Below are 10,208 nucleotides of genomic sequence, written 5' to 3'. Positions count from 1 at the left end.
TATTCCATTTGTTTTTTTTTGAGAACTGTCTTTCCTAGACAGAAGTAGACTGCGTCTACTACCTGTAGCGAAAGCTCTCCCCGTCACCTTGGGATTCACAACCCAACACTCTCCTCCGTCATAATTCGCGTCCGCGATTAACCGGTACTTCACGGCCCTACATGCGACATCGTAGTCGCTTTTGTGGATTTTGTAGCGGTAACATGACCTGCTGATCTCGACAGAAGTAAAATAAAAGGAACTGTTCGGCTCTAACGATTTTCGGTTTATGCTTGCCAGAAGGAAGCACCAGATATCTGAGGTACTGCCATGTAGTCCGAGCCTAGACAAGAACAGTCGATATGTTGAGATTGTGCCCGAAACATGAACTTTCCAGTCGGTAGTTTCACGCCGTGACCACTGAGCTATCTCGAACTCGATTTCGATGAATCATCCAAAGGGCACTTCAAATTTACATTCACCCATTCACCCGCTTGCAGTGTATCCAGGGCCTGTGTTTCAGGAGGTCAGCTAAGCTGTTTTCCTAAGTGTTCCACCATTGTTCAAACCGGCGCTTTTAAGAAAGAATTACACCTATTGGTAATCTGTTGGAATATTTGTAGCTCGGGTGTATTGGTTGGTAATTGATCAGGTGGCTGTTGATCTGTTCGCCGAGCTTGGCAATTGATTTGCAAACGTTTCGTCACCATTCGAGGAGACATCTTCAGTGCGCAACAGCGCACCTATCGTTTTACTGAGAAATCGTTCAGCTGTAACGCTCTTTCGGTGTCTAACTGCCATGCCACCCGAAGGTTGCACGAGGGCTGGGATACTGCCAGATTGCCCAAGCCTAGACAGGGGAAGTCAAGAGGCGGATGTCGGATTCGAACCACGGACCTTCCGCTCAGTAAATTTGCGCTCTAACCACTTGGGCTGCCTTCTTTTGTCCAATCGATCCTATCAGATAGTATAGACCATCGCTGTTTCCGGTGGTAAAAGCCTGAGCTTTCAGTGTCCACAAGAGCTTTCGGTCTTTCTCAGATTCACTGACTGACGTTCGAAGCATTTACCTTCACTATCGTCCTCTTTGCCTGTTGGTATGGACTTCCTATGATCCATCAGGATTAGCGACCTCGGCGGTCTCCGATGGTCATGTGGCAGTGTCGGAGAAGTTGGACAGATAGCTCTGAACGCCTCTAGTGTACCTACTTCTATACTTTGCCGTCCTTCATTCACGTTCTCGTTACTAGTACTGTGTTGATTCACTCCACAAAGTGGTTGGGCTAGCTCGGATCGATAGTGTTGAGCTTCTACTTGTAGTTCTCCAAAGATTCTGAATTCATGTGCATCTTGCTGACTTGCGAGGGTCTGAGAGCAAGCGATTCATCAAACGTGTTCGGGCTATGGTATGCACGCAGTCAAGTTGGATTCCAGAAAGCGCGGTAGTATTGAATTGCAGCCCACTTTTGGTAGCTGATAGTCACGTGATCCGTGGTTGACTTGCAGCTGACAGTCAACAAGTTGCATGGTGCGCATCTTGACATCTACATGAGTTCCTCATTTATTCACCTACTCCGCCCACGTATTTTTGATCTCCACTTGTTTTGCTCATCTGCACCGCCCGTCCAACACCAGTATATTAGATAGTGTGTGTGTGTGTGAATGCGCACAGTTGACCTATTTACCCATGCGTGTAATCACACCACCGATCAGAATCAGGAGATTGGCCTCCACCCGAATAAATCCACCATACGGAGCCAACATTCCTCTCGCCGTTGTTTTTTCTTGTGCGGACCTTGAAACTGCACCGATCAGTGACAAACTTGCGCACTTGTTGACGCGTGGACAATTGAGGTTCGCTGTATAACTTTCTCCAACTTTGTGTGAACAGTACCGGAGACCTTCGAACACAATCTTCACTTCTGATATTCGGGATTGTCAAACCTACGCGTCACTCAAAGTTCCGTATCGGGAACCTCAACAATGCCAGTGTTGAAAGTTAAAGCCAGCCAGAAAAAGCTAATGGTCGGCACACAACGGGAGAATTCGTTCTCCGACGAGCACCGATTCCGAATCGACCGTCCGGATACGACTCCAAGGAGCTCATATGAACGATTTGGACATTCACGTCGCCCACAAGGGTCACAATGTGGGCGCGGTTTTTGCTAGACGAAGCAGCTCAGATAAATCTGGATAGAAAGTATCCTTTTCGGCATCGGAACTGCATTCCTTTGAGTCATAAGCTGACAGGCGCCGGTTGTTACATCTTACGCTACTCAGTAGCATTCCAAATGGTGCAGCCTAAAGGACAGACGTCGAACTGTCAACACTAGTGATGAGACTATGGTGGTGGGAGAATTAAGTCCATCATCATCGAGACTATGGTGGTGGGAGAATTACATCATCATCATCATCATCATCGACAGCATGACATCAGTGTTCAACACCGATGCTTCGCTGGCGTGCAACCATGATTTAATTGAAAGCCTTATTATGAAGAAAAGAATAAAGGTGGATGTGGAAGGGACTTAGTGCCTCATTCCGAGGGGCCTACACCTCCAAGCACTCATTTAGGCAATCTGGATAGAAACTGACAACAAGATCGTCGCTGACATCGGTTAGAAGCCATATCTTGCAGTGTCTCCGACCAGGCGGAGTGAGGATCACGCGAACCCCATCCTGGAAGGCGAGACTTGCGTCCTCGCTTGCATTCCAAAAGTGGTCCGTTCCGAGCTCAGATGAATCTATCGAACGTGCTACTTCGAGGTAAACATAGCGGAAGGGAGTGTGCAAGATTATCCATATATGCGGTGGTTAGGTCTCAGCTGAGGAGCAATAATGTCAGTGGAGACAAACTTTGTTACCTCTCAGCACGACGTTCTTGAAGTTGGCGTAACATTGCAGTCATGCAATTAACGTTCAGCTGTAGCACCCTTCCGGTGCCTAGCTGCCATGCCACTCGAAGGAAGCACGAGGGCTGGGATACTGCCAGGTCGCCCAAGCCTAGACAGGAAGTAGAGTGGCGGAGGTCGGATTCGAACCACGGACCTTCCGGGCAGTAAATTCGCGCTCTAACCACTTGGGCCATCATGCAGTTAGAAGCTACAATCAACTGGTGAAATAAAACATCTAGTCTGTCTTTTTAAAGAGACTTCAATCTCTGAAACGGTCCAAAACAGTGTTCTTCATCGCTTACGATCTGGCGATAAATCACGCTTCCCTCGGGAACGGGTAACAGCCTTTTCCACGTAGCGGTGTGTGTTGGGAGAGATTGCCATAGAAGCATGATTAAACTAACAAGGATAGTTCGGGAAAGAAACCGGCTCTCTCTCTCAGAGAACATACCTCGGCAGTGGGGCATGCAAATTCTCACAAATCGCACGCATATCATCCAGGTTGAAACCCAACGGGCAGTTCCAATAGTGTAGAGTACTTGACGGTTTGAACAGGCGATTTTTGCTGGCCGAAGCCATTGTGGTGTAGCGATTGTTCCGACTCGAGCTGAAGTCCTGGAACGAAGGTGAACCGTCGAACAGTTTGTGGGGTAGCGTATTGTTCAGTACCTCGTTTTGCTTGCTACGTCGGATCTGTATTGAGCGGTGCAAACGGGGAGACAAGTGGGTGAGACGGGTTTGAAAAAAGAGACAGGATGAAATTTTTCCCAACTGATCCGTTCTGAGTATGAAATTCTACCACCCAGTGGGTTAACCAATAGGCCAATCCCGTCTTTGTTTAAAATATACACTAAAATGTTGGGTGATGTGGCACAAAACTCATGATCAAGAAGGGTAATGTGTAAATGTATAATCTACTCAACTTTAATGCAGTTAAGAGGAAACGGCTGCGTGTTAACCCGAGACATTCGGAAATGGGTAGAAGCCTCGTTATGATCTTGAAAAAGCACAGTGCTTAAAGGCAGGAGCAACGGACCGGGCAGTTAAGAGGAAACGGCTGCGTGTTAACCAGACATTCGGAAATGGGTAGAAGCTTCGCTATGACCTTAAAAAAGCACAGTGCTTAAAGGCAGAAGCGAGGGACCGGCAGGTCCGTGGTTCGAGGGAGTGATTCCGGATTTAAAAGGACAAGAAGGCCGTTAGAAATAACTGAAGCCTGAAAAAATTATAGACGTAATACACTACTCGTAAGGTTGCTGAAAATGATTCGACAGCCCAAGACTGGTTTTGCCCTTCTTGGGGTTCATCAGGTAGACGCAGTCCCCAAGTGTTCTACTTCGACTCAAATTGCACGAAATTAGCAAGGGAAACATCGTGATTAAAACGAGTTCCAGGTGAGTCTCCCGAAAAACTAAATTGATTTGCAAATGGGTATATTTCACTAATGAAAGATGGTTTCGCAAGGAGATTGGCATGCCACTCTGAAGCTGAAAAGCAGACTTTGCATGAGAATCGAAGCCGTGGTCGAATAAACTGCCTAATAGAGGCGGTATGACTGAAAACCTGTTTGTTAATCATGTGGCCCTGGGCTAATTCCCCATACACCCCCCCCCCCAACGTCCAACCAAGGATGCGTAAATGAAATGAGGGATCTTTTCATTATGTTGTTGGACATAACTTTCATCTACACTGTGTTCTTCCTGGTGTGAACAAGTTTGTATAGTGCCCCACCGTCAAAGATAGAATACAATATTCCCTCGCGCGACAGCAAACACATGTGGGGATCGGTGGACACACAGAGCAAGTATTACCGTACGAAATCGAAAGAAGCACGCTGAATTAGGCCAATGACCAGGGATGTTACAACAAAGGACGTCACGGCCACATGTTGGTCACCCGTGGGGAAAAACTCGCTTACCACCAGTTGGCTTCCCATCAGCGTGTAGCCACTCAAATTGTCCATCAGTCGATCCACGGACTCTGGGTCACCCATCTCGACCATGGCAGTTCCCTGGGTGGAGTGCAGAAATTTCACGCGGAGAACGTTCCCGTATGGACAAAACAGATTGAACAAGCTGGTGTTGTAGAGGGGGAACGGTTGCAATGTGTTAGGCACCGATCACAAAACACATCAGTGTTCAGCACTCTTCGCTCCCCCCTGGGTGGAGTGCAGAAATTTCACGCGGAGAACGTTCCCGTATGGACAAAACAGATTGAACAAGCTGGTGTTGTAGAGGGGGAACGGTTGCAATGTGTTAGGCACCGATCACAAAACACATCAGTGTTCAGCACTGACGCTTCGCTCCCGTACGTAACAATCCAGTCTCCCTAGAGTAACTGCTGAGGGAACCTGTGAAGAATGGCCGCTCTAGAGAGGTCACACTGTAGAGTACGTTGTTACATGCCACTGCAAAAATTGGTCATAAGACTGACCGTGCACAAAAGATCTACCATAGAAAACATGCAGCTGTCAGCGACCTCAAATGAAACCAGCTAAACTGACGATGGGAAGGCACAGGTGTGTTCATATATATTTTTGTGATGCACTACTCATAAGGTTACTGAAAACTCCTCGATGGCCCGAGTTTCAAGTAGAACATAGGGTTGCCGGAAACTCGAGGACTGCGCCTACCTGATGAGCCCCAAGAAGGGCGAAACCGGTCGTGGGCTGTCGAGTAGTTTTCAGCAACCTTATGAGTAGTACACTACAAAAATATATGCATCGCGATATCCCGTATATGGTAGCGACTGAAACATGAGGCAGCCTGGCGCAGCACATTCAGTTGCCTGGAAACATCACAAACGAGAGATTCAGCTGAATTCCAGATGAGTCTCTCGAAAAAAACAAATTGGTTTGCAAATGAGTGCATATTCGCTAACAGGTGTGCTCAGTCTTTGAGCCTAACATCTGAAATCCGTTCTATTGTCAAAGCGAACTGTGCCAGAACTATCCACAATAATTCTGTTCAACGCCGTGACAGCATCCGCCAACTTCAGAGGTATTTGCAGTCAAAGGAAGGACACATTGTGGCGATTATTTGCTGGTATCTCTGAAAGTTTTTGACCACAAGGGAATTGCTCTAGACATCGAAACAGACGGTAAGTCCTAGCTAGATACGATAAAAATGAAAGCTATCATGGATTTTAACTAGGGTTCATTGTCTGACCGCTGGCTTCTAGAGTGTCCACGGTGCAGTATTTTATTGAATTGGATGAACTTATGTGCCCAATTCTCTAGGAACCTGACCGGTCATCATGCTGACTGCTCACGTCTTTACTAGGGTCGTAACTTGCTCTCAGAGTGCGTCCAAGCAATCCGAAAAGTGGAACACCATAGCTAGACAGTTTCGAACTCGCCAAGGTATTAGTAGTTCGATCCAAGAAGGGATTGATTTCTGAGTGAATCGGGAAAAAAAACAAGCATGCAACAGAGCTAAAAACACTGAAGGTCAAACGACACCATCAGGGAGGTTGCACCAAAAACGGCAAGTGTTTGGAGCAAACCAAAGGTCAAGAACAAGCACATGACCTTCAAAAGTACTTATTGAAAGCATTCTGAAAATCCAAACATTATCTGAACGTATCATCGGGATATGATGAAAAGCGGATACTAAAATGCGACTATGGGAATCTATTTTATATGACTAGCCACATGCAATGGGCTCAGTGGTTAGAGCGTACATCTACTGACCGGAAGTCCGTGGTTCCTCCGCCTCTCGGCTTCTCCTGTCTAGGCCTGGGCAACCTGACAGTATCCCAGCCCCCGTACTTCCTTCTGGTGGCATGGCAGCTACGCACCGAAAGGGTGCTACAGCTGGACGATTTTATGCGAGTTAATGGGACTCACCGTTGTGGCTAGCAAAAAATAAATTGGCAGGCGAGCTACTAACCGTAAGGCCTTTGGTTGCAGCACGAAACCGAAAGCACTCGTGTCTAGGATCAGAAACCTGCCAGGTCCTCGTATTACTAACCGCCCAGGCGCTGGGTGGTTGTTAGCCTCAATGGATAAGAATGAACACGTAATGAACGACGTAACCCTCAAGTGGGAAAAACACTCACCGTTCACAATTCATCTCATCCGGATTCAAATTGAAAACCATAGCGACTGGAGTTGGCGGATGTGGATGATAACGCGAACTATCAGGAGTCACCGGCAAGCGCATCAGACTTCGCCCGGGAGGAGTTTGAAAACTAGGAGTGTGAAAACTGCCATTGGCATGTGGCGGTCCCATATCATGCTTGGGATAAGAACCTGAGAGAGAGAGAGAGAGAGAGCGAGGGGGAGGAAGGAGAATTAGGAACTGGACGAAGCTTACCTAGCAATGAGCCGTGCATACGCCTGGATGACCCGAATGAATCGTCAGGCTCCGCGTCCGTAGCTCCATTGTTTTCAAAGTCCCACGTATCCTCATCATTCCGCTTGACCGTGAGGCGGGTGGGTCGGGCATAGTCCACTTTTAGCGTGCAACATCCAGAATAGATGTCAGCTCCATTCAGATTCTGTTTCACTCGACGGGCATCTTCTACCGATTTGAATTCAACCATTGCCTGGTGAAAATATGGCGACGATTAAGAACCAGAAACAACCACCTACCTGAATGTTGGACTTTCGGAACATGACAATACGGACAACTTCGGCGAACATGGAGGTTATCTGATGAATGACCTTCAGAGTCACTGGATGTTGGACGTTGAATACGGTGTACAAAAGTACATGATTCACTGTTGACAAAGGATCTGAAGGATCGGGTGAGGTCTCCTTTGAGCTGGCGCGTTGCATTACATGCTTTGATGTGCTAAATGACACATCAATATTGTGTTCACCGATACGCAGCGGTTCATCGGAGAACCTAGGAGAAATGTGTGCGAGTGAGTCTGAGGTACTTGAGATAAACAGCAGCATCAAAAGGTCTGACAAACATGAAAGCAAACTATAAAATGCTACTTAATACTTAGGTAACAACCTGCTTTACCCTACAGAAGAAGTGCAAACGTGATTCGTGAGATGTAGTTCCGTCAGAACTAATACAACTCCACAACCTCCATTGATTCTCCCCGAGAGTCGTTCAGTTGTGACACCCTTCCGGTGCCTAACTGCCATGCTATCCAAAGGAAGCACGATGGCCGGAATACTGTCAGGTTGCCCACGCCTAGATAGGAGAAATCGAGAGGCAGAGGTCGGTGTCGAACCATGGGCCTTCCAGTCAGTGAATTCGCGCTCTAACTGCTTGAGTCATCTCCCCCAAAACTATGGGTCATGTATACAATTAGCGTGTGAAGATGTGGTGAGTGGAGTGTGGAGATGTGGTCGACGCAGCTTCTACTCGGCCAAAATCTCGCAGGTGATCATGGGTCAAAGATTCGCGTGTCGCCGGGAGAAAACGAAGAGTCAGTGACGCCAGAAACCTTATTACAATGGCAGTCAAACTGAAACCCCTCTGGTCAATACATTCACGCGATTATGCGTTTTGCGAATGGGCACTATGATCGGCTAAGCTCGCTTGTCCGGAACGATTTTCCAAATAGACCTCAATAGGCTAAAGAGACTCTGGCTGAGGAATTCAGCTTGAACAGAGCATATGAAAGGTCGTCAGGACCAGGGACAGCATGACCCCTAAGTGGAACTATACATTCGGACGATGCTAAGGCTGAAGGGAGCAATCGAGTGTTAACAGTAGGAGGCATACCGAGGCGTTCAGAGAATCTTATCACTAAGCGTGAGTCACAAATACGAAACCTCATCACTGATTTCAGTTGCTCTGACCAAATCTATACTGCAACGTCGAATCGACTGGCCCAAGACAGGAACCGTAACAGAACCAGAGAGAGGGAGATTCGGTCACCTGTCAAAGCAAATCCAGAGAACAATGTCTCATCTGATACCACCAAAGATCCTTGGGCTCGTGAAAGCTCAAGATTTGCTGGATGAGCCTCTTTGATCAGGTCCAATCCCCTATTTTCCTGCAGATTCCGTGTCGACTGGGGTGCTTTTTAGGGGAAAGTAGAAGGTATGGCCATGTAAACTCAATCCCGAGTTCAAAGGTATGAATCCACACTCACATGCCCATGGAGAATTCTCGAAGATCCAACATCCCAGCCCCAAAAATTTCAACCAGTGTCCTGAGTATTGAACTTAACGATATATTTACTTCGAAGGGAGGGGGTAGCTCAAGTAGAAAGTGATCAGAGTACTGGCAAAATTTCTAATAGAATCATGTCAGTACTATAGAGTACCCGCGCTGTATCAGTGCTGGACTGGGTAAGGTCACTAGCCAACAGTGCGTTCAAATAATGAATTGCTTGAAAGACAAATTTCGCTTGGTTATACAATACTCTTCCCCTAAAAAATATCTCGAGAGGAAAAACCCCTTTCGAAGGAGCTATCAACGAAAATGAAATCCCTTTTATTCAAACTCTCCTCGGGGAACTAGAACTCACGGAACCTAAGAGCAGACACTTCTCGTCCAAACGGCTAATCAACTCACTAGGAGTACAATTCACAATGGGAACGCCTTATACTAAAACCCAGATCCATTAGTTAGCTACGGAGGGGGACGAGATCGACCAAGTGGTTAGAGCGTGAATTGACTGACCGGAAGGTCCGTGGTTCGCACCCGACCTCTGCCTCTCGACTTCCCCTGTGTAGGCTTGGGCGACCTGGCAGTATCCCAGCCCCCGTGCCTCCTTCGTGCGGCATGGCAGCTAGGCACCGAAAGGGTGATACAGCTGAACGATGGTTAACTACACCTTCAAGAACTGGTGGTGTAATAATCCCCTAGAGCAGTGAACTGTTAAACGTGACTCAATATAACCAACAAATTATCCCTGGGTATACACACAGCACTGCTTATTGAAGAACTTCGGTCACAATACCGACTGAAGACAACAAAGCTGAAATGTCGGATGAGACAAACCGCGATTAGTCCACATTATCCGCGTTTCTAAAGGTTCACACTGTCCTGGTTGTCAAGGGATACGACTCAGATAGACGAAAAAACGATTACTGGAATAACAGGGGGCTGACGACCACCAAATGGGTTTTTCAGTTTACACAAGTCTGTGTTGACCACGGGACTACAAGGATCTTGAGTAGCTGTAGCGTTCACATTAGACGAAATAAAAACCTCTAGTTCGCCCTCAAGACACCTGTTGAAGAACACCGGGATACAAATGAAATTCCAATACCCAACTGCAGAAACGGTAGCATGCGATTCATATTTGTCGGCTTTTTACGGGGAAATATGAAAACATTCTGAAATCTCTCCTCCAAGTAGCAATGGACACATAATCCACGGAAGCCTGGTACAGTGGGAAGAAATTCTGTTTCCCAAAGCT

The 10,208-nt window shown here is 47.1% G+C and overlaps 1 protein-coding gene across 1 annotated transcript in view; it reads right to left on the bottom strand.

Moving 5' to 3' along the window:
- Nucleotides 1-8,965, bottom strand: part of T265_04488 (hypothetical protein) — a gene marked incomplete at both ends in the record, with an annotated part of 13,639 nt that extends 4,674 nt beyond the window's left edge. Inside the window, 6 exons of the mRNA XM_009169237.1 lie at nucleotides 3,325-3,566; nucleotides 4,792-4,948; nucleotides 6,933-7,125; nucleotides 7,190-7,421; nucleotides 7,468-7,723; nucleotides 8,934-8,965. Of these exons, the coding sequence (XP_009167501.1) occupies nucleotides 3,325-3,566; nucleotides 4,792-4,948; nucleotides 6,933-7,125; nucleotides 7,190-7,421; nucleotides 7,468-7,723; nucleotides 8,934-8,965 (1,112 nt within the window). The remainder of the gene's footprint in view (nucleotides 1-3,324; nucleotides 3,567-4,791; nucleotides 4,949-6,932; nucleotides 7,126-7,189; nucleotides 7,422-7,467; nucleotides 7,724-8,933) is intronic.
- Nucleotides 8,966-10,208: the final 1,243 nt, after the last annotated feature.

Source organism: Opisthorchis viverrini, assembly GCF_000715545.1.
Source record: "Opisthorchis viverrini unplaced genomic scaffold opera_v5_76, whole genome shotgun sequence".
In the NCBI taxonomy this organism is placed as follows: Eukaryota; Metazoa; Platyhelminthes; class Trematoda; order Opisthorchiida; family Opisthorchiidae; genus Opisthorchis; species Opisthorchis viverrini.
Note: the sequence above shows the minus strand (reverse complement) of the source record. Positions and strands in the feature narration are given on the sequence as shown.